General features: G+C 57.0%; 10 protein-coding genes across 10 annotated transcripts; 5 read left to right on the top strand and 5 right to left on the bottom strand.

Moving 5' to 3' along the window:
- The first annotated feature begins 41 nt into the window (after positions 1–41).
- L226DRAFT_16381 (heterokaryon incompatibility Het-C) lies at positions 42–2,966 on the top strand. Its single transcript, XM_067672571.1, has 16 exons — positions 42–226; positions 298–473; positions 532–558; positions 610–684; positions 740–825; positions 883–985; positions 1,037–1,283; positions 1,340–1,402; positions 1,461–1,494; positions 1,547–1,595; positions 1,646–1,928; positions 1,985–2,016; positions 2,070–2,144; positions 2,198–2,248; positions 2,301–2,480; positions 2,538–2,966. The coding sequence occupies exons 1-16, from the start codon at positions 115–117 to the stop codon at positions 2,733–2,735; spliced, it is 1,791 nt and encodes a 596-aa protein (XP_067542678.1). The 5' UTR covers positions 42–114; the 3' UTR covers positions 2,736–2,966.
- A 1,767-nt stretch (positions 2,967–4,733) lies between these two features.
- On the top strand, positions 4,734–5,790 carry L226DRAFT_564722 (uncharacterized protein; the record flags this gene model as incomplete). Its single annotated transcript, XM_067683683.1, has 5 exons — positions 4,734–4,905; positions 4,962–5,023; positions 5,076–5,126; positions 5,189–5,525; positions 5,585–5,790. 5 exons carry the CDS (start codon positions 4,734–4,736, stop codon positions 5,788–5,790), a joined length of 828 nt encoding a protein of 275 aa, XP_067542677.1.
- A 496-nt stretch (positions 5,791–6,286) lies between these two features.
- Positions 6,287–6,945, top strand: L226DRAFT_564721 (uncharacterized protein; the record flags this gene model as incomplete). Its single annotated transcript, XM_067683682.1, has 3 exons — positions 6,287–6,412; positions 6,471–6,623; positions 6,679–6,945. The coding sequence occupies 3 exons, from the start codon at positions 6,287–6,289 to the stop codon at positions 6,943–6,945; spliced, it is 546 nt and encodes a 181-aa protein (XP_067542676.1).
- Positions 6,865–7,593, bottom strand: L226DRAFT_528304 (tubulin binding cofactor A). The gene is made up of 4 exons (XM_067679321.1): positions 7,511–7,593; positions 7,354–7,459; positions 7,218–7,304; positions 6,865–7,158 (listed from the first exon to the last, which is right to left on the bottom strand). The coding sequence occupies exons 1-4, from the start codon at positions 7,567–7,569 to the stop codon at positions 7,075–7,077; spliced, it is 336 nt and encodes a 111-aa protein (XP_067542675.1). The 5' UTR covers positions 7,570–7,593; the 3' UTR covers positions 6,865–7,074.
- Positions 7,594–8,737: 1,144 nt separating this feature from the next.
- Positions 8,738–10,264, bottom strand: L226DRAFT_16275 (uncharacterized protein). Its single transcript, XM_067672560.1, has 2 exons — positions 10,094–10,264; positions 8,738–10,037 (listed from the first exon to the last, which is right to left on the bottom strand). The coding sequence occupies exon 2, from the start codon at positions 9,808–9,810 to the stop codon at positions 8,857–8,859; it is 954 nt and encodes a 317-aa protein (XP_067542674.1). The 5' UTR covers positions 9,811–10,037; positions 10,094–10,264; the 3' UTR covers positions 8,738–8,856.
- Positions 9,811–10,871, bottom strand: L226DRAFT_564719 (uncharacterized protein; the record flags this gene model as incomplete). Its single annotated transcript, XM_067683681.1, has 3 exons — positions 9,811–10,037; positions 10,094–10,660; positions 10,724–10,871. The coding sequence occupies 3 exons, from the start codon at positions 10,869–10,871 to the stop codon at positions 9,811–9,813; spliced, it is 942 nt and encodes a 313-aa protein (XP_067542673.1).
- Positions 10,676–12,413, top strand: L226DRAFT_16272 (uncharacterized protein). The gene has a single exon (XM_067672559.1). It carries the CDS (start codon positions 11,020–11,022, stop codon positions 12,250–12,252), a length of 1,233 nt encoding a protein of 410 aa, XP_067542672.1. The 5' UTR covers positions 10,676–11,019; the 3' UTR covers positions 12,253–12,413.
- Positions 12,414–12,694: 281 nt separating this feature from the next.
- L226DRAFT_16190 (uncharacterized protein) lies at positions 12,695–14,561 on the bottom strand. Its single transcript, XM_067672547.1, has 9 exons — positions 14,482–14,561; positions 14,372–14,402; positions 14,280–14,315; positions 14,154–14,224; positions 14,022–14,091; positions 13,806–13,906; positions 13,290–13,458; positions 13,134–13,212; positions 12,695–12,961 (listed from the first exon to the last, which is right to left on the bottom strand). The coding sequence occupies exons 1-9, from the start codon at positions 14,484–14,486 to the stop codon at positions 12,945–12,947; spliced, it is 579 nt and encodes a 192-aa protein (XP_067542671.1). The 5' UTR covers positions 14,487–14,561; the 3' UTR covers positions 12,695–12,944.
- A 747-nt stretch (positions 14,562–15,308) lies between these two features.
- L226DRAFT_16154 (uncharacterized protein) lies at positions 15,309–16,229 on the top strand. The gene has a single exon (XM_067672541.1). The coding sequence runs from the start codon at positions 15,603–15,605 to the stop codon at positions 16,089–16,091; it is 489 nt and encodes a 162-aa protein (XP_067542670.1). The 5' UTR covers positions 15,309–15,602; the 3' UTR covers positions 16,092–16,229.
- Positions 16,230–19,768: 3,539 nt separating this feature from the next.
- Positions 19,769–20,920, bottom strand: L226DRAFT_564717 (uncharacterized protein; the record flags this gene model as incomplete). The annotated part of the gene is made up of 3 exons (XM_067683680.1): positions 19,769–20,040; positions 20,090–20,659; positions 20,746–20,920. 3 exons carry the CDS (start codon positions 20,918–20,920, stop codon positions 19,769–19,771), a joined length of 1,017 nt encoding a protein of 338 aa, XP_067542669.1.
- Between the last annotated feature and the right edge of the window lie 481 nt (positions 20,921–21,401).

Genomic DNA, 21,401 nt, shown 5'->3' with positions numbered 1-21,401 from the left:
GTATCGAATCAAGATCGAGACGCGACTTGGTCTTGGCGTTGCAACCAACGCCACCATAAGTACTACGATATCGCGCGCGGGGTCGCTCGCATCTCTCTCTCTACGACCACATCGATGAACTCATTTACTACAACCCTTCTCGTCCTCACTGTTCTCCTTGTTCTCCTCCCCTCGGAGACGTACGCGTTCGGAGCGGGTGACATCCCTGATTTCGCGTACCTCAACGGTGAGCGCTGCTAAGCCTGAGATCCCCTGATCGTCCAGCTATAATTGGGATTTCCACTAACTACCGACTAGGCAAGGCATTCCGGCATGGTGATATCGAGAACATCCTATCGGAGCTCGCGAAGTCTGTGGGGCATGCAGGTGGTGGTGGAGGTCTTCTCGGACTAGCGCAGTCGGTCCTGAGCGCAGCTGCGAGTGGTGGCGGAGGGGCTACATTCACAAAGGAGGATGTGAAGAGGGTCTACTTCGTAAGTTTCGTTCAATCATGTATCGTTGCGTGTGTTATTTATCATGGACACCTGTCAGGGCAATTGGTTGCGGGACTACTCTCAGGTTTGTCTTGGAAGGCGCTTGGGTAGGACATATGCTTAAAGGCTTCAACAGGCTATGGATATTGCGGGCTTGAGCAAGCTCTCTGCTGATACCCTAGTTCTAATTGTCTCCGTCCTGGGCTTCTTGGTGCGTACCTCAAACAAAGCTCAATTGAACCACTCTCACCTTGTGTTGCAATCAGACCTTCGGTTTCGCTACGGAGGAGTTCGAAGTTACTCCGGATCGTCTCGGTGTCTACCTTCCTGTGGAGCACATCGACAACCCGAAGTACGATTCTAATATTCTGTGTGTCACAATCTGCATTCTGACGTTTCGCGTTCGCAGAGGGTACGCGGAGAAGGAGGGCGATGCTCGCCAATTTCACCCCAAGCTTCGTCCTCCAGTGAATCCTGAAGAGCTCGAAGTCGACGAGAGGACCGGTATGAAAGTATGTATGAGGCTATTGACATTAAGCTGTCATGCTCATCCCTTCTCGCAGAACTACATGGCATCCGAGAACAGGGGATGGGATACATCGACGGCTCTCATTCGCCGGGTTTTCCGTGCCTGCATTGAGCACGGTCGCCGTGCCGGAGGGCGCGAAGGAGCTGACCTTTGGGAGGCCTACCGTCTCATGGGCACTGGTCTCCATACCCTGGAGGACCTTCTTGCGCATAGCAACTGGTGCGAGCTTGGCCTTCGCAAGTTGGGGCATAACGACGTCTTCTGCCATGTTGGAGACAACGGTGAGTATTGCCAGAGCGTGGATCTATGCAAGTTCCTGAATACTTCCTTTTCGCAGTGCTCATTGAGACGCCGAATGGTCGTACGCACCCCCTTGTTACTGGTACATTCGGCAGCGCAGGTTGGTTATGACTCTACACTGTTGATTTATGTGGCAGTCGCTGATATATGCGTGGCAGACTTCTTGCATTCCCTCATGGGTGAGGCTACAGAGTAGGTGCCAGAAAGCTTCGATGTGGGAGGCAATTGTTCACGATTTCTGTAGTCATCTGAGCCAGGCCAGTGTTGTCGATTTGTCCAAGAAGATGGATGAGGTAGGCAACATGATATTGTCCTTCTGTCCTTTTAACTCATCGCGTCTTAGGCCTCTCAAGGCAACGATACTATCGGAAACCTGCGGGATATAATCAGCAAGTTGCCAATTGGTGGCGGAGATGATGACAAGATGGGTCAGGCCGACGACATGCAGGCCAAAGCTAAGGCATACAACTTCGATCCTGACAACGTCGCTCCTCCGGAGGTTCGAGAGCAGCTCTGGCAGCTCCTGAAGTGGCGCGACGATATATACCGTGACATCATCAAGAAGATTGAGATGATTCCTGGACTTTCCGACCTCATTGAGAACCTGACGAACGCACTCAATGCCTGTACGTGCATCTTAACGTCTCGGCTGATGTCCTCGCTTACAAGACCCTCATGATAGTCGTCTACACTGTTCTTGCACCCTACGTCACGGTAGGTTTTCGAACGGAACTGCAACATTGATCACGTACTCACTCCTTATCCAGCCTATCCTTAAGCAAGTGACCGAGGTCCTTACTGAGGGTAGCAAGGCCGTCATCGATACCGAGGATCAGTACGAAGTGCGTGCAATCCACAAATGCGCTGCATCTTCGACACTAATCCGCACGTTCAGGTCTTTGACGATTCGAACGCCTCGGATCCTTCACACAGCCTTCTGTCCAAGGTTTGTCGTGATTGAAATGGCTGCCCGCAATGCAGCTGACTGTTGTATGCAGGACCACTTCGCGCTCATCTTGAACGAGCCAGCTGGTAAGATCGCCTTGGTCGTGGTTCAGTACTCGGTCAAGCTCCTGGTTCAGGTCCGTTCCCAAGATGCAGTTTCCTCAACCAAACGTCTAACTGTAAATATACAGGCTTGGTCCGACAACAGCGATCCCGATAGAGTCATCGACGAGGTGAGTATCAAAATTCCCCAGCGTGTAACAGATAGAAACTGACTCGAAAATCTACAGATTTTGGAGGCCTTTCACCACCCGTGGTATGCGACTGGGCGCTCCCGCATCCAAGAGGAGATGTTCCAGGCCTTGCAGAATTGGGTTACTAGCCTCGAGAACGCGGATGAGACCATGGCGGCTCTCACGAAGGTGCAGAACCGCTGTATCGGCGGAAGACTTGCCTTGGAGCTGACTTCGCTTCTCAGGAGAGCGTAAGGGCAGGCAAGAACAAGCGTCAAGGCTCGGACGACGATTTGGCCAGCTCAGACCAGGTGTATGGCGGTCACGTCCAAAGCTCTGGAGGTGGACAATATGGCTCCGGAAGGGCCAACTATGGTTCGTCGCAGTCGCAGGGCTATGGTTCCTCTGGCGGATACACCTCGTCGCAGCCACAGAGGTACGGAGGCGACTCTGGTCAGACCAACTACGGCTCCTCAGAGCCTTCCTATGGCGGTAAGTACTTCACAGGATAATGGACGATCATAGATCTGAGCGATGCTATGTCACGCAGGAGAGTACGGTGGATCACGCCGGGACGAATACGGACAGTCCGAGGAGCCTCGGCGCGAGCATCGTCAAGATTACGAGAGCTCTGGCTATGAGAGTCGCCGCCAGGAGGAGCCGTCATATAGCCGCGAATCTGGGTACAGTCGTGAGGAGCCTTCATACGGCCGTCGTGAGGAGCAGTCTTACGGCAGTGGTCGCCGTGAGGAAGAATCGTACAGTTCCCGCCCATCATACGGAGAAGAGGAGCGTCCTCGCCGTCACCATGCAGAGGGAGGCTATGAACGGGAGCGTCGTGAAGAGTATGGCGGAGGCCGAGGCGGATACGGCGGTAACGAGTTCGAGGCTCCTCGTCGCGACGAAGGCTTCGATGGTGGTGACAATCGCCGTCGCGAGGAACGGTCCGAATACGGTCGTTCTGAGGGCTACGGAGAAGGGTATACTCCTTCTTACGGCCGTAGTGGCGGTGACTCTCAGGGCGGAGGTTATGGCGGTCGCGGCGAGGAAGGTGGATATGGAGGCCGCCGCGAGGAAGGAGGCTATGGCGGAGGAGGATACGGCGACGGCCGCAGAGGCGGTGAAGGAGGTTATGGTGATGAAGGAGGGCACAGTCGTCAGGAGGAGTCTCGCCGATATGGGGGAGACGGTGGGGAGACGTATGGTGTCGAGGGTCTCTCCCTTGGTGGGGAAGAGCGTCACGGTCACCACCACCACCACCATCGTGAGGAGGACTACTGAACGGGAACGCAACAGGAAGAGAGAATTTTCAGATGAAGGACTGATCCTTGTACACTTAGATCCATACAAATTGTGTACCTCGTGTACCTACTAGGATGAACAGTACTTGCAATTGCCCCGAATCCAAATACAACAATCTTCCTCGCCAGTGATCATGCTTGTCCTTATTCACCATGCACCTAACTCCGACCGCTCATCCCGGAACCGACTGCGTGTCTTTACAAATACTACCGACAAACGACGATCACAATCCGTGCTTTGAGCGGTGATATCTGAGTGGTCGGTTGCCTTGATCTGATTCTGGCCTCCGCTGCACTGACTCACGTTCACCCAGTTCGACTCTCTTGCGATAGCTTCTCCGTTAGGGACTAGGTACTGCAGTACAAGATATGGTGCCGATCATATTCGTGTAAGTCTTGTCCCCATTCCTGTTCCTGGCATGCTGCCATCTGGGAGAAAATGTTGGTCATGAGTTGTCTCTATCTACGCATTAAGTGCATCGGTGACTCCCTCCAAGACAGAGGGAACGAAACGCCGATCGCCTAGACCTATTTCTCAGCCCCCATTTCCCTTAGACGACGCATGTCGTCCGCACGTCTGGGCTCACCCTCCTTGCTTGTCCGGATGGTACGTCCACTCAAACCCAACCAACCTTCTACAGCGCTCTCTCGGCGCTGGTTTCCCCTCTGCTGCCAGCTCTGGACGTGCCGACTACGCCCAGTCTTTCATCGATGGACTCCGAAGCTGATGTCCACCATTCATAGGCCTTGATGTTCGGCAGCGACGTGCCTTACTATGTGGTCCGCACGACCTGCTGGCCTGTCATGGAAGTGCGCACAAGGAGCGACTTGATCGTAGGCTCACTACCCGGTGGGGTGTGGACAGTCGCTCCCGGTGCCTGACATGAGTCCATAAAACCTCACCTGTGTACTGTGCTGGGCCTCACACCCCTGCTTAGTGGGCTGTACCGGGATGCTTTTCAACGTCCGCGCTGCTGCTCTCCTCACCTGTGGTATAGCATCCGTTGCTGCTCGTGCAGCGACCGGGCTGACCACCCGCTCTACGACGGATGTCTGCGGCGATGTGGACGATACCTTGGTTGTCCCTGGGCTATTTGGGATCAAGACTTCCTTCGGCCGTATCGGTAAGTTGCGCACGTTGACATGCTGTGTTCGCCCAAGCTCACGTCGATGGCAACAGACAAGTGTATCTGCCAGTCCCAAATCGCTACCCTACTCAAGACCGACCCACAGATCATAACGGTACTCATCTCCCTTGGCAGTGCACATTACTCCCTCGCTGACGATTCTTCAGGCGGTCGCATTCGCTGGGGAGGCAACCGTTAAGAACGCATTGACCGACATGGTAAGTACACGGCCCGTCCTCTGGGCGCATCGTCGTTTGGCTGACGTCTGAGAACATGACAGCTCAACGCGTCGAAGGACCACCAGAAGTGCGTCTATCCCGACAACGCCGACCCCCTCTGCGCGAGCGGTGCCCCCTGCGGTTTCAAGTGCAAGAACGGGTTCACACCTTCCCCGGACAAGAAGCCGGTCGACTGTGTCTGCAAGGCCCCTAACAAGGTCTGCAATGGCGTGTGCGGCAAATTCAAGGCATGCCCGAGTGGAAAGCCCTTCCGTCGGGACACTCTCCGCAAGCGTGCGCTCTGCGGCGAAGGTCTTACGGCTTGTGGCATCTTTGGACACTCGAGCGTCTCGCGGGACGCTTGGGAGTGCATCAATACCGCAACCGATCTAGAGAGCTGTAGGCCCCTTCGCGCCTGTCATCGAGGTTGTGAATGATGCTGATGGAGCAAGGAACAGGTGGCGGATGTGCTTTCCCGCTCGACGCATTCTCTCCGCACGGCGTGGATTGCACCGCGATCCCTGGGGTGACGGACGTGTCCTGCACGGCGGGGTCGTGCGTCGTGCACCGCTGTGCTCCAGGTTTTATAGTTTCGGAGGACAGCACATTCTGTGTTGCCGCTCAGGCGATGCTCGAGCAGAACGCGGGCACCAGGGTGGCATGAGCAGTCGGCGCTGACGGGCCACGGCGCCCATCCGAGTCAGGTGTATCACTGGTAATGCTGAAGGGGTGAATTGTGTCCTCTGTATGATATGGATTATTATGAATCAACCTTGTACGATGAAACTCTGTGCATATAAGTTTCTAGGAGTGCACGAACACCTGAACACTCAAAAACGGTAATTGCAGGGAGGCGTGACTACAAACTTGATGATAACTGAGTCAGTGTACTCGGGAGACATGTTTGTGTAAGTTCATAAACTGAGGAAATATGTGGCGTCTTTGGAATGGTATGTAACGCTAGAACTTTTGTAAGTTACGAGGAAACACTGGCGGTCCGGAGGGGCCGTACCCGCCACTGAGCGCGCTTGACCATTACGAACCAGTCCTCCACTGTCCTCCACCTTCGCACTTCGCATTGCTCTGCGACAATCACGGCACAAGTTTATAATCTTGTCTTGCTCTTTGTGTGATACGTCTTGAACCGCTATCAACTCAAAATGGCGACCAATGAAGCCACCAATTCCAACCCGCCCATGGACCAAGGACCGCCCGAGGACATCGACCCCATATGGCTTTCCAGTCGGACAGCAAGGCAGATCTACGCGTTGGGAGAAGTTGAGAAGGTGTGTCTGTACTGTCTACCGAGAGACTCTGGGAGCTGCTCACGCGCACACGTTCAAGGACATCACTCGGCTGCTCTCCTTGGCAGCATCGTCCATGGCACTGCTGTCCCTGCCACAGACAGACGGCCCAGAGGACGAGGAACTGCCGAAGGGCGCGGAGAGGTCGGAGAAGTTCGTCGACGTGGCGAATGAGTACTTTGAGCGATTAGACGTGCGTTTTCTTCCCTCCCCCTACCCGCGTGATATGTACCCACCGCTCGCTGTAGGGCATCCACATTGCCATGCGGTCTTCTCTTGCGCACATCAGGCAGTCTCGCATCGCACCGTCCGCAATCAACGCCCCGCCCCATGGTTTCATTCCCCCTTCGCTAGGCGTCGGGCTGCCCTCCGCGGACGCGGACGGAGTCGCGCGCGGGACTCGAGGGCTGCAGGAGGACCGAGTGGAGAAGGATGCGTGGAAGGGTATACTGGACGCATTGATTCGGATTAAGGAGGCGCGAGGGGAGGAACACGGAGAAGCGATGGAGTCTTGACATCCGAGACTGCGGGTTTTGAATCGTTCACGTATGCATGGAACTCGCATTGGCGTACAGGTACAGTGTCTTTTATCTCCGACTCCTCTTTCTCATTACCCCCGGCAAGTGTCGCCTTCCGCCTCGAGGTCAGATGCTGACTTCCTCTAGGGTTTCTTGCGCCTTAAGCACCTCCTCGTCTTGTGACAGCTCCGGATTGCGCTCAGCTGAAACCTGCGTTCGCGCATCGAATGAGACCGCGGCCCTCAGCGGAGGTAGGGGAGAGGACATACAAGGAGTTCGCGCAGGTCCTGCATAACGTTACCCAGTCGATCCGCGGAGTCGGCGATCATCTTCCCGGATTCCTCGAGCATCCGCCGCTACTGCGCATCAACATACCGCTTTCCCCCCTCCTCTGAGAGCACTCACCGTGTTCTTGATGTCCCAGTCCTCGGCGTTGTTCTCGATGTACTTATCGAGCTTGAGCTTCAATTCTTCTTCCTCCTTCTGGTAGAGCTTGTGCTCCTTGAACAGGCTGCGCGCAAGCCTTCAGTTAAGCACAGCGCCTGCTTCCAAGGGTCCGCACCGTTTCGCCGATCCAGCCTTGATCTTGAGTTGTTTGCGGAGAGCGTTTGCGTCAGACATGGTGGAACAGAGCAAGAGCGAGAGATGGTCCTACGACGCGCGCTGCCTGTACTTATCGCGTACACCAACGTACGTCACTCCGGGCCCGTTTAAGAGTCAATGGACCCCCATCTTCGAATTCCCACCCCATGTCTATGCTTGCACAGATACTACCGTGCTAGTCAAAGCACTCATCCAACGTCCTTTCATCATTCTCAACGATATTGCTGTTCTCATACCGCTGGTATACCGCTGGGCCCCTCACAACAAATGTGCACACAGTCGGTTTAGGATACCATCGACTCTGCCCCAACTCAGCCTTGGTAAATGTTCCAACCCCGCTTGCTGGCGTCTCTGAGAACTCCGCTCGCTATGGTGTCATCGATCCCTTGCGCTGTGGGCCGCCGAACGGCGCGACCCCAGCGTCTATATTGCCATTTCGGATCATACGACCTCCGAATCAGTCGGACTTACCTCAAGAGAAGTCTGAAGCGAGCAAACATCCTCTCGCAATCAGCTTGATGTTCACACCACGCGCACCAAACACTCCAGTCGTGAATATACGTGAATAGCGTGATATGCGTCGACTACTAACTACTACGTGCAGAGCGGGGACAGGAGAGCGAGAAGGCTACAGCCGACACGCACAGCAATGCAGCGACTAACTAGAGAGCAGCGAAGCGCAAGCGTGAGCAACGTGATAGCAGCGGATGCGTGCAGAGGCCACGGGTAGCGGCGGCGGCGTCGACAGACGCAACGCGGCGCACTGGGAGGGAAGGGACACAGCAAGCGCAAGCGCGAGCTGTACCTCTGCGAGCGCGGCAGGCGAGCGGGGGGTGACATATCCTGGGCATAGGCGGGGGGACATATGACGTACGACGCACATCCAGACCATTGAGCGACCTGTACCGAGAACGGACACACTACAACACTTCCGCGCGACAAGCCGCGCGCACCCGCAAGCAGGCGCACGCTGCCCTTCACCGCACTGCACCACCACTCGCCGCTGCAACTCCACACACGCGTTCGCTCGTACATCGCAATCCAACCACACCAAAGTCCAGCAGGCATGAACTAGCACGCACATCAGACAACGGGGGAGGACAGGACGGAGCGTTCGGGGTAGGAGGAGTAGTTAGCGGGGGCAGGCAGAGGCCACACGTAGATGCCGAAGAGTGTCGATCAATCGATGAACGGGGGGAGGTCCGGTAAGGATGAGTGGTCGATATCGAAAAGCCCACGCCTTGCCATGTCTTCCAGCCCTGGCAAAGCGCGCCGTGCGCGAGCGCGATTGCTGTTGCAGCTGCGCTACGTCGCTGGCGCGCATGCTCCACGAACTTGAACCGGAGCTCGTGGGCTGTCGGAAGCCAGGGAGTAGGATGAATGGGGAGACGGGGAAGAGAACGCAAGGCGCGTCCTGATGACGGTGATCAGGCGCCAAGAGGTGCACCATAGCGTAATTGGGAGGGCATAATGGGGCAAAACCGGGGGCGAGCGAGGTGGATGAGCTGGGGCCGAGCCAAGCGGAGGAGACGTCGAGAGGGAGACGAACGTCCAAGATGCCAATGTATCGGCGCGCACGTATGCTGCAGCGAGGCACGTAACCACAACTAAGTGGTCGTCACCGTCAGCCGCAGCGTGCGCCAGGCGTGACTGGGAAGGCGAGCGGGAAGGGAGGACAAACGACAATACCGTGTGGGTGCGAAGAAACAAGAAAGCGCGCGCAGGGGGCGAAGCGAACGACGTCTCTCTGGACGTCGACGTCTCAAGCCACACCTGCGGTCTTGTGTCATGTCGTGTCCTACACCTCCGGCTACAAGCCGCTCCGTAGGCGCCATGTTCGAGGGTGTGCTCATCTACTGTTCTCCGGCGCACATCGTCGAGATGACGACGACGTGGCCGCGCAGCGCAGCAGCGAGACGTTTCGGGGAGCTCGGTGGAGACGTCGCTATGCCCGGGAAAGTGGAGTCGCCGCGGAGGGGGGAGAAGAGCGGAGCGGAGGATGGGGTGTGGGGGGTTGTGATGCGAGGGGAGAGCAAAGTACGGAAAATATGAATGCCGGGTAATGAAGTGAATAAAAATGGGTAAAGGTGAATATGCGTGATAGTGTCCATGATCGTGATGAGCGTCCTCTGCGTCCAGGCAGGGAATCCGTCTTGTAGGTCTTGATACAGTCGTGATACATAATACAGTGCGTGCAGGCGGTGCTCGGCGCGTCCGGACGCGCACGACGAGCTTTTGAGGCGGAGATCGCGGGGCCATTTAGAACTTGGGCATCGAAGAGACGTTCGCGGCCGCGACAGCAACCTGCTGCTGTTGCGCCTGGGCGGCGGCAACGGCAGAGGCGGCGGCGGCATGGCGCTGCTCAGCGGTGCCAAGCATAAGGGCCTCGTTAACGTGACGGAGGTGGGCGGTCTCGGCCTCAGCCTGTTGGAGCCTGGTCTGCAGCTGCTGTTGGGTCATCTCAAGGTAACGAATGTGCGTCGTAGCTGCCAAGGTGGAGCACAATCAGCACCCATCGCGTAAGATCAAGAATCGTACATACCCCGGTCCAGCAAAGAAACCTTGCTCGACTTCTGGTTCGAAACCGGGAGAGCGTCCTTGAGACGGCGGTAGCCGTCACGGAGCTCATCCCGTCTCCGCTGCTCAGACTCAATGCGCTGGCGGCGGATCTCCTCGCGGCGCATGTCGTTGCTGCCGCCAGTGGAGGGGACCGGGTTGAAGTCGTCGTCGTCGTCGCTGGCGAACTCGTCAGAGCCCTTGGAACGCTTCTTCTGCTGCTGCTGACGCGCAGAAGCGCGGGTGATAGCAGCGGCACCGAGGGGGTTAAAGCGGTGCGACCGGGGAATGGCCGCAAGCGAACCAGGGGGGACTGCAGGGCCTGGGGAGTGGGAACCACTGCCGCGGCGGCTACGGCTCGAGCCGACACTGTCGGAAGACAGGTCGCCTGCGCTCAGGTTAGAGAGAGCGCCGGGGTAGATGCCCGTGGGCGTGAAGGGACGAGCGGGGGAGCCAGTGCTGTAGTTGCCGCTGGGCGACGTGTAGGTGTACTCGTTGAGGCCACCGGAGAGGTTGAGCGAGTTGAAGCTGCGAGGAGACGACGTGGGAGGCACTGTGTGAGGAAGAGTTAAATCAATGACGCGCCTGGGAAAGACGGACAGATCGGGATACTCACAACCCATTGGGACACCGCCAAAGGGGGAATGGGGCGGGTACTGGAGGTAGTCGAGGCCCGAGAGGGCATCGTTGTAGTACGCCGAGGTGTCCATAAAGTCGGTGGGCTTCGTGAGGTCGTGGACGTTCTCCATGTGGGCAGTCTCCATTGTGGTGGGCGAGAGAGACGAGAGCAGAGCAGAATAAAGATGTGCAGCAGAAAGTATCACAAGTGCGGACCGATCGTCAGAGAGGATGGGGGGGCTTTAAGACGGAGGCGGAGGGGAGGACTGTTGAGGCTGTTGTGAGCTCGAGACAATGAGGACGGGAACAAGGGAGAGAAGAACGCACGCTGAGGACGACACGGAGACGCGGGGAGGGAAGGGAAAGAAAAGGACCCGGCAGGGAAGGCGGAGGACAGTGGCGGAGGGGATGGGGAGAGGGAAGGGGGAGGGGACGTCTTATAGGCGTAGGCGGGAGGAGAGCGTTCCCGGAAGGCTTCGAGCCCAACTGGAGGGAGGGATCACCTCGTGGCCGGAGGCGCCGGAGTGTGACAGAAACTCTAACGAATTACATCCGCGGCGGGGGGAGAGGGTGGGCGCCTGTGCACGCGACGCTCGGACATGGGCAGCGCAGGTCACAGCAGCGTCTGCGGGGACATGGCCCAGCTTGCCCCCAGCCCTCGCTCGCTCAGCTGCCCTCCTCGTTTTCGCTCGCCGGGCCCCATCCAGCGAGAAGGGCACTCCAGCCCTCCGCGTCGCATATCCAACGCCTCCATTAAACTTCTCCATGACCTTATCACCCGCATCAGACCTCCCGGCCATCCGAACGGACGCCTGGGGACGCTTCCCAACGCGACCCATCTCGGGCATCTCCCCTGCCCTTTCGCCCCGTCTCTCCCATCCCAGTCCTCTCGTCCTCCAGCCCCTTTCCCGGCTGCCTCGTGCCCGTTCCAAACCCAGCGCGTCCAACGTTGTTTTCATTTGCCCTCTCCCGCTCCAAAAAAGGCCACGCCCTTCCGTCCGCCCTCCCAGTCTCTCCCAAGCGACCCCGTCCGGCTCTGCCCACCCTCCTCCAGCCTCCGTCCCAGCTCCCCGCCCCGTCACACCCGCATCCTCTCCGATCAGGCCATCTTCTCTCCGTCCTTTCCTTTCCCCGATCGCTGCGCCGTTCCATATGCATTCTCTTCCCTTCTTCTCTCGCCCTCCTCTCCGGTCCCCGCTCGTCGCTCGACAATCGACGCCCCCGAGCCCGTGCCCGCTTACTCTCGTCTACCTCGACGCTGTGCACTTAGCTCCTCCGCCCGCTAGCTCTTCAGACAGCCTAACGGCTCTTGGTACTGACTGCGCATCCGTACTCCGATATCCGACCTCCTCCGCGACCTTCCGTGTCCCGTCTCGCCTCTGCGATTCGCCCGGCAGGGCGGGCGCGATGTCTTCCTTCTTGCCACTCTTTCCAACGCCCATCCCCGGGCTCTTCGCTGCAAAATGCTCACACCGGCACGGACCATCTCCCGCCGGTGACTCTTCCAGCTGCACATCTCTTCCCTAAATCCGCGTCACTTGACGTATTCCGTAGCTCGTCTTCTCACATTCTGCGGGCTTACGCGAGTCCAAACCTTGCCAGCCGCGCGCCCTTCCGCTTGTTCTTGTATTCCTCAGCGTCCCTACGGCGCTCGCTGCGCATTCCACTGTACATCTTTCACACATCGAATGCTCTGCGTCAGAACATGATCCAGGGCCCTTCGACCTAACACCGGTCCGCGCCAGCTGTTAGCGCCCGAGCCATACGTACGCCCACAGTACCGTGTACGCTCGGAACAACCATTGCACAAGTTCAGTTAGATTCCAATGTGTGATCATCAAACGGTATAGGAATAAGTCAGGTCGTAAGCAGGTTGATACGTAAGTACGTAGCAAACCCGGGGTCGTGAGTCGTAAATCGTGAGAGGTCGTGACGCGAGATAATGAGACAACAACAGAAACGGAGCCGGATACGCGAGATAATGGGACGCGGAGGAAGAGGAAGCAGAAGCAACTGTGCAAACGAGCAGGATAAGCAGCAGCAGCAGCAATGTCATGAAGCACGGGAACAGCGGCCAAGTGGGAGCAGGGGGAGCATTAGCGGATCGTACGGGAGGTAGCACGGAAAGAACTGTCCAGGAGACCCAGGAAAACAACGAACTGAATGGACCGAGGGTAGCCGATACAGCGTCCGAGCGCTGCTCATCGGTCAGGCATCGCTTACGCATTGTAGTACCCTGCACAGAAACAAAGTTTCCGCTTAGCACCTGATGCACCAGCTGGAAGGACCAGACGCGCTCGCTAATCGGCCATGCACGGCGCAACCTCGAGGCAAGGATGAAACTCATCCAGGACCACCGAGGCAAACACGTACACATGGTCGACTGCGTGCGCAACGTGAATACTCACCGCCATAGAACGGCCCCTTCATGCCCGAGTAGTGCTCGAGCCTCTTCTGGAAGCGCCACACCATGAAGAACATGTACAGCTGTATCACACGACCGTCCAAGTCATTCTACCGTAAGCCCGAGCGGCTGAATAATATACGCGTGACCGAACACGCACCTGGAAGACGAGGTCCACGAGAAGACCGACGATAAATGCCGCATTGAGGCTCGAGAACCCCGATGCACAAAACCCGCTCGGGAAAGATGCGCTCGTCTCATAGCCCGCTTCAGCAGAGGCGGTCCACAGTTGTCCACCGTTGTCGCACTCCCACTGGATCTTGTCCTTCCTGTAAAGCGAGTCAGCCGTCGTTTCAATAGGAATAAGGTACGTCGGAAATGAGTCCAGAGCGATCGAGGAGACAATGCATCTAGTCGGAGCCTTACGCAAAATAGGGCTAAACCTGGCTCCGACCACAGACGCGTGGTACGCGAAGAAAGGAAATGAATATGCACGATACGAGACAGAGCCAAGCGACTGATGGATAGGTTAAACATGGTGCCAAGCTCCATGATGGAGAAGATCCGAGAAGCGAGAAATTTGGATAACATTTCCATATTAAAGTGAAGGTATGGCGTCGGGTGGAACAAAGAACGGGGAGCAAATAGGGTCTGGGGTGGACTAGAGTGGACTTACCCTCGTTGGAGTTCGACGATCATGATAATGGCTCGTACTGCGCAAATGACGATGATGAATGGCCACAAGAATTTACAGACGCGTGTCCAAATGTACGACCGCTGTTGAATATCGAGCGAAGGTATCAGCATATGTCCCTGCTACGCACAAGATACGGTCCCACGGAGGAACACTAGAAACCGAGTAAAAGAAGGGGTACATGTACGCGCGACTTACGTTCGAGAGTGCGAGGATGGAAAGGGCTGCCGAGACCGCTACGCCGATCCCAATACCTCCGTAGATTTGCCTGGGAAAACGCGCGGTGAATATGGAGGAGCTCAACCTCATGGCCAACAAGAATTTGCATACCATTCAGGGAATACGAAGAACAGGTATTGACCCCAGTTCAGCAGGAAGATACCCCCTGCGAGGCTGTAGAGCTACGCGAAGGATGGCACTCAGTGGACCTCGGGGCAGAGTAGGATTCAAACTCACAAACATGACAACGCCCCATGCGATAGCACCACCCCTCTTCATGACGAGCCATTAGTTCCACCGCGTCAGCACGTCTGATTGGAGATACGCACCAGAGGGAGCAAGAGAAGGCAGTTGTCACACCTGTAATTCACAGCGCACCAGGCGATCCCGTCAGCTCCATCTCCAACAGATATCCACCATACTGCCGCAGTTCACGAACCACATCGTTAATGATCGTTTGCTGGATAAACCAGAAGGTGGCTTCGGGAATTAGTCGTTACTGGTGCTTGAAGATGGCGAAATCCTGAGCGCCGAGATAAGTTATAGGCTTAATACGGTTGCTTTGAGGGGTTTCGCGAGTTTGGGGTCTTCAAGGAGAGTGACTAGAGGCCACAGTGGCGGCAAGGAACGATGGGCGGACGTGGTCGTCGCTGGGTGGGACGAGGAACGGGGAGGCACGTTCTTCGACTCTCACCCCCCGCATGTGACGCGTGACATTACTGACGTCACAGGGTTAAGTCCATATACAGTAAATTTCCAAACCCAGACTGTGGGGCATCACGCGTGACGCCCCAGGGGCCAATGCCGCCGAATGCAGCAGCTGGCAGGCAACTCTCCCTTGACTTTGAACCTCACCGTGGTTTGTCTGTGACAGCGTTCTCTTTCCTCTCTCACAGATCGCTTGTCTACACATCAAATTCTCGGGCTTTATAATGATCGAGTCCTCGGCCCTGAACTCGGTGCTGCGCTTGAGCTTCTTCACATTTCTCACCGGTCCTGACAGCGCAAGCCGGAACGAACGAGTAACCGCTCCCAGACCTTGCAACAAGCATAGAAAACTAGCTGCTCATGAGGCTGGCCGAAGATCAGCTGAACGTCGCCTGCGCTCTCGCAGACATCCGCACGTAGGAAATTTCCGTGGTCAGGCTTCTGAGTTCTCAACCCCTGCTTGGCCACACATGGTCTAACACATGTCTATCCAGGACTCGACGGAACATGTCTATACTGACATGAGGCCAAGTCATGGGCCAATATTCCCTCGCATTTTGGCTATGAACTGTCTGTCGCTGCACCGCTCACATGCAGGTTGCCACTACTCGACGCGTCATGAAGAGGATCAGATTGACGCACTTATGGCCTCGAATCTGGTGACTCTTCGACGGCACACGCCTCTTTAATCTCCGGAATTAACCCTCTGGTGGAACTTTCTGCCGACCACCCCACGGACCGGAGCTGCACTTCTGGTCGGGCCAGGAGATCGAGGTACTTCTGCCTGCTCCAACGCAGATTGCGGTCGGGATCGTCCTTCGTGTACGCGAATATCCAGGCCCAAATCAATGAATGTGCTCCCGCGCGACTTGGGGGCACGACGCGGATCGCTATCTTTATATGTGCTGTTGCTCCCTTCGACACTGGATTCAAGTTCTGTCGACCCCTCTTCTCCTTCCCCCGTGGCTTCTCTTCTGCTGTTCTGTCTCCCTTCATCTTCTATCGGACGTTCCCATCGGATCGGTCACAAACAAATGCCACCGTGAATCTGCTGTGGATGGCACGTGCGAAGACATATCCAGCTCATCGATTTCCTCACTCCTCTCCCAACGTTCACTTGTTACCCCTCACTGGCGCCGAATCCACCGTGCTCCTAGGACTGGGCCCAGTCCGGACTTCATGGCGCTGGTTCGGACCCGTTCTGTACCGACGACCACGGCGGCAACAATTCAACTGCGTCGGAGGACGATCATTCCGACGGATGAGTGTGGTACCGCAGAGTTCTCATTGACCGTTATAATCCCAGCTAACCTGGACCTTGATAGGCTTGTACTGCCATAAGACGCCACTCTTATGAACTTCAAAGTTATATCGTCTACTCTAACGGGAGAACGACACGGCGCTCAGACCTGACATCGAAGGTTCCGCGAAGGCACGGCCGACGTTTGATCGCCGAGCCTATGACATGAGGCTGGCGGACGCGCGGTTGCGTGTCTTCTTGCGAGGCTCTACCGGACAATCGGACGCACATTCCCCGGGGCGGCAGGTCGGACTCGCAGTCTCGGCGGTCGATGCGATGCGGGAGGATGCGCGATCGAACACTGGCTCTGCGGATGGATGCGCTTCCCTTGCCCGCGTCCATCCGTAGAGGTTGTTGCCGGGAATACCGCCTCGGACGCAGCGGCATTTCCACTCTTCCCGGACGTTCTTCCTACCTGTCTCCGCTCTCGTGCCGCTGTCACACTTCGAAGCAAGTCAAGCAAGCTCAGCTTGATTCAGCGCAAGCGGAGGTCCGGTAGTCCAGGCAGACGTGAGACAGATAGACTCCGCATCCCGACGCTCGACTTGCCAAACCGGGGTAGGCCTGCCTTCCAGTGTCCGCGTGTATCAGCAACCTCATGTTGGGCGGGGGCCATAGATGAACTGCTCTAGCCGCTGACGTGTCCGGTGCGAGTCATTACCGAGTGTATCTTTGCGGGCCTAGCACGAGGCTGCAGGGTCGTTGAGGACGTTCCCGACGCATGAGACGTCAGCGTACGGCGCATCGCATCGCAAGATCAAGGGTGAGTTCGTCGGCCGTGTGGTCCGGGGATTGATTCTCTTCCGAGTCTAGCTTTCTCGGGTTCGCACAGAGCTTGGGCGAGTACGTGTTTTGACCACCCGTTGACCGCCAGGCTCCAGCAGAGCTCCCTATCAGGCGCAGCCGCTCGCCTAGACTGTGTGCGGTGGTGCATTCCCACCGACTCCAGCGTAGGATGTCTTCTTTTCTCGGGCCTTGTACTCCCTCCGTACGCATGGACTTATCTCCAGCGGGAAGGTTTAGATCTCCAAATGCGTCCACAGAGGTTCTCTTCCCTGCGAGAACCGGAATATTGGGGCCGACGTGCCCTGCATAGCTGCAGATCATAGCGCCATTGTGCGACACAGTGCCTGAATCACACCGACCAGCCATCCATATTCCATGGTCGTGTTATGGCACAAAGTTGTTACGCAGGTGGCAAGGGTACAACTGTCTTGTACTGTGAGGTGGTAAGGCACAACCGCTTGTACTGTGCTGTGACGATGGGTACTGACCGAAGGCAATGTCCATTGCAGGTGACAAGGCAGTCATAATCACCCCTTTCCACGACATTCGGGATTGATACCAATACGGCCAGTCCAGTTACGTGCCCGGAAAGGGCATGGGCTTCGTTGCATACAGCTGTGCCGATGTCAGGTTAACAATGCATTGCTTGTGCCCCAGCTTCTATTGTCGGAGCCTTCGTAACTACAATCACCAGACATTTCCGATCCACGAGCAAGGCAAGAACCACAATAATAGCTGAGCCGAACCTTGTTGTCCGCTTATTCTTCAGATGGCTGTCCATCGCGACACCAAAGTCGGCCATGCACCCCATACCCCTTTTCCACAATACAACGAATTCGTCTCCATCCGCCGTTTCGTAACCGTGAACCCTGAGCTTTCGCCACCCAGCGAGCAATTGAATAGGTGTGCCGTACGACCGCTGCTGGCCATGACCGCAGATCCCACGCAGCGCCCGGGAGAACCCACTACTTTACCCATTAGCAGCAACGGTGCACACCAGGAAGGACTCGAGGCAGTCATCTGCGTGCGCCGTGACGTGATCCGTCCACTTTGTTCTGCAGGTCGTCCGCCACAACGAGACCGTCTTCGGGTCCGCGGTGACGGGTGCCAAGTGTTATCGGAGTTCGCTGCGGAGGAGCCAGTCTGCTGCCCATTCGAGAACGGTGATTCACGTAGCTCGCGTAAGCGGCTTGTGCCATGTAAATCTGGGCCGGGGAGTTGACTCGACTTGGAGGGCTCGACTCATGCAGGGATGCTGGAGCTACAATTGCAATGCTATCACGAACTGCCAGCCGATATTGGGGGAGTGCGGTGTTGCAGCATGCTGTATTAGCCACAGGTACGACCCCACTGGCCGCATATATGCCTAGAGTGGTTAGTCTTCGATCACGGTGTAGTTCAACTTCCGAACGGCGACGTACGACGTACTGCGCCACATCCCGCATAATCTCATACTGGACATGCACCAGCCTGGGGTAGAGCCGTTCGAATTGTATGTTTTTCGAAACCCTGTCAGTGTGGATGGTACCAAGAGATCTAGTCCGATTCGTCGACTCACGGTGGACTCACGACGACATGGCGCGTGCGGTCGTTCCATGTTCACGCTGTCCGTCGCGCGAGGTGATCGCGAGATACGCTCTCGATCTCGCCCTATCATATGTCGCTTTTGGGCTGATACGCCAGGACATGAACGGGGCAGGCACACCGCGCGCAGTGCGCGTGGATGAAGGATACAAGAAGACTTGATATCGCGCAATCCCCAGGCCAAGTCGACTATTGCTACGCCTATGGTACATACGTCTGGCTCTGTCCGTCTCTCGTTCAGCGGGTCCGGAACCTCAAGAACTTCCTCCATTGCGGTGACGACCGACACACCGGCCGCACATCGCCCCCGCGACATGGACGCGGTGACGGCCCAACACGACCCGCCCTCGTTGAGAGGGCAAGCAGCCTCCCTACAACCTCATCGCATCATACAACCCCGTTCCCGCCGTTCAAGTCGGTTCCCATAGAAGCATCAAGAGATGGAGATGGTTCCAGAACCAGGTCGAGGCCATAGCAGTCGACGAGGCCTGTGGGCTGCTCCTCATGGAGGTAAGAAGCGTGTTCGTGTCGCATCGTTGCCGGTCGTATCCTTCATAATTGGCCGCCGCGTTCCAGAGCCCGAGATATGATATAGTACAAGATGATGAGTTGAGGCGGAAATGTGGGTCGCGGAGGCGGTGTGATGGTGCGCGAGTGGGTGGGATGGAATAGGCGGGGGCGGCCAAGTAACGTAGCGGTTCTTCGTTCTACAAAACTAGAGAAAACGTCCATGTGCGGATGATTGCGTTTGTGCGGGCGGCGGGAGGTGGCGGTGCGTCGGGGCGGGAATGTGCCACCGCGCCGACATTGAGTCAACCTCCTCCGACGGCGTTCCGAAGCGTTTTCACGAGACAGCATGCGACGCTCGAGCGAGTCTGGGCCAATCAACGACGAGCGGGAGCCGTGCTCACCGGCAACATCGGTAGGACCAGCGGGACAATTCCCAGACGAGCAATTTTCGCTATGCACCAGCCTGCAGCATCGAGCAGCAGGGCACTCGCGGAGAGACGAGGCTGAGGGGTAGAATAGCGGGGAGGACGTCACGGCGAGCGCACCAGGCGCTGCAGACGATCCTCAGCGCCTTCGGGCCCGACCTCGCTGTCCTGAACTTCGTTGCTGAACCCGCAACGCAAGAGGCCTCCCTCGGTGACCGGTGCCGCTCTTCCTGGAGGCGGCAGAAGCCTGCATGCAGAGCGAGGGAGAAGAAAGTGCAAGTATGGACATCGGGAAACCAAGGGGAGACTAAAATGAAGATAGGAAGCTGGACGGTGATAGTGAGACAGTAGGGGAGGAGAGAGAGCAATGTCCGAGATGAAGCAAGAGGAAATAGAGACACACGCCAAGCGGTTCAGTAACCACTCTCTGAAGCAGATGGGCTTGACTCTGCGATAGGCTCGACAGTCGCGAGTTGGTGTTGGCCACTCGAAGACTGTGAACCCTCTGGAGGTGGGGACAAAGGGCGACTATCCATATTGACGTGACCCGGCGAAGGCGTGTTGTTGACCCCCAGCGATATCTTCTCGTTCAGAGCGCGAAGCCTGGAGACTTCGGCTTCCAGGGACGCTAATCGTGCCTGCAATTGGCGATTGGTCTTCTCCAAGTTGACGATGTGGTTTGTGGCTGCACAGGTGTGAGGAGGGATGCTTCTAACAGAATGGCGGAGGCGTACCTCGCTCCAGCAAGGACACTTTGCTGCTCTTCTGGTTGGAGACGGGAAGAACATCCTTTAACCTCGCGTACCCGTCCCGTAGCTCATCCCGACGGCGCTGCTCAGCCTCGATCCTCTGCCTTCTCGTCGCCTCCTTTCTGGTGTTCGCAAGACTCTCTGCCATATTGACCCCGCCCATGGAAGGAGGTATGTCGTCGTCGGATATTGAATGGCCTCGGCTTCGGCGTCCCGCTGAAGAGCTGGTGGGTGACGGTGTAGGATTGTAGCGAAGGGGATGGCGGTGTACGAGGCTGTTCGCGCGGGAGGAAGAGGGAGAGCCTGTCGTGCTACTGTTCCGCGAATGGTACGCCAGGCCGTCGCCGGATGTGTCTGATCCGGAAATGGGGGGAGAGAGAGGGTCGTACATATTAGGGGACTGCGGGGGTGGAGACGCGGAAACAGGCATTCCAGCATGAGGTGGCGAGGCAGTGTAAACACCTGGTGCAGTAGGGGCAAAGTGCTGGCCAGGGATCATATGGATTTGGCGATGATACTGCATCGCTTGCTGCATTTCGCTCTCGGACATTTGCCCTGTGAAAGGACAATTGAGAGGACGGGAAAGGACAAGTCAGATCTCGGATGAAGAAAGGCGTGCAAGGCGAACTGCATGAACCCACGAGGAGGAGGGCCGGGGTGCTGCTGTACGACACCCGGATAAGTGGACATCTGCGAATACACGAGGTAGCCCGTGTCGTCCTCTGATGGCGGCGGATACATGGCATACTGGGACGCGACGAAATTTTGAGATTGGTCGTCGTGCATCTGCTGGGGCTGCTGCTGCTGGTGATCCATGGCGGAGCGTGGCGGTCGTAGACAATCGTGTAAGGGCGTGAGGGGAGGGGAGAATTGGAGAAAGAAAGGCGAGGCGAGAGAGATGTAGGCGAGCGAAAGAATTAAAACAATGGCAAGAGAAGACGAGGTAGAAACCAAACCCCAGTGGCGGTCTCTCAATTACGTCCAGAGAGGAGGACGAAGAGAGCCTGCAGCGTCCTCCCACAGAGCACGCCCCCGCAGACGCCCGCCCGGTCTTTTGTCGCGGCCCATCATCCCGCCAGTGCCAAACTTGGTGTCTAAACAACGGTCGTCGCTGCCCAACGCTGCCCTCTTATTGTCCGCTGCCATGCCACTGTCCGCTGTTGTCTCGCGCGGCCAGCTCGCGAGTCTCTCCGCCGTCGCCGTCGCCACACAAAAGCCTGGGGACCCTGTACCCAGCTGCCCCGGCTACGAGCACGGAATATCGATGCGGTCATTGCAGATCTGATTGCGATCCAGG

The sequence above is a fragment of the Lentinus tigrinus genome, assembly GCF_003813185.1.
Source record: "Lentinus tigrinus ALCF2SS1-7 unplaced genomic scaffold L226scaffold_1, whole genome shotgun sequence".
Lineage (NCBI taxonomy): Eukaryota > Fungi > Basidiomycota > Agaricomycetes > Polyporales > Polyporaceae > Lentinus > Lentinus tigrinus.
Note: the sequence above shows the minus strand (reverse complement) of the source record. Positions and strands in the feature narration are given on the sequence as shown.

Bases quoted from the DNA above. Each gene is read 5' to 3' on its own strand.
- L226DRAFT_16154 (XM_067672541.1), top strand. From the start codon at position 15,603: ATGTGCTCCCGCGCGACTTGGGGGCACGACGCGGATCGCTATCTTTAT.
- L226DRAFT_528304 (XM_067679321.1), bottom strand. From the start codon at position 7,569: ATGTCTGACGCAAACGCTCTCCGCAAACAACTCAAGATCAAGGCTGGA. The intron at 7,305-7,353 runs GTGAGTGCTCTC...GATGCGCAGTAG, and splicing joins ACTGGGACATCAAGAACACG to CGGCGGATGCTCGAGGAATC. The intron at 7,159-7,217 runs GTATGTCCTCTC...GCGCGAACGCAG, and splicing joins AGGACCTGCGCGAACTCCTT to GTTTCAGCTGAGCGCAATCC.
- L226DRAFT_16381 (XM_067672571.1), top strand. From the start codon at position 115: ATGAACTCATTTACTACAACCCTTCTCGTCCTCACTGTTCTCCTTGTT. The intron at 826-882 runs GTACGATTCTAA...TCGCGTTCGCAG, and splicing joins GAGCACATCGACAACCCGAA to AGGGTACGCGGAGAAGGAGG. The intron at 2,017-2,069 runs GTAGGTTTTCGA...CTCCTTATCCAG, and splicing joins TTCTTGCACCCTACGTCACG to CCTATCCTTAAGCAAGTGAC.
- L226DRAFT_16275 (XM_067672560.1), bottom strand. From the start codon at position 9,810: ATGGCCCCGCGATCTCCGCCTCAAAAGCTCGTCGTGCGCGTCCGGACG.
- L226DRAFT_16272 (XM_067672559.1), top strand. From the start codon at position 11,020: ATGAGGACGGGAACAAGGGAGAGAAGAACGCACGCTGAGGACGACACG.
- L226DRAFT_16190 (XM_067672547.1), bottom strand. The intron at 13,459-13,805 runs GTAAGTCCACTC...CTCGCTTTACAG, and splicing joins ATCGTCGAACTCCAACGAGG to GAAGGACAAGATCCAGTGGG. The intron at 13,213-13,289 runs GTGCGTGTTCGG...CGTGTGATACAG, and splicing joins TCGTGGACCTCGTCTTCCAG to CTGTACATGTTCTTCATGGT.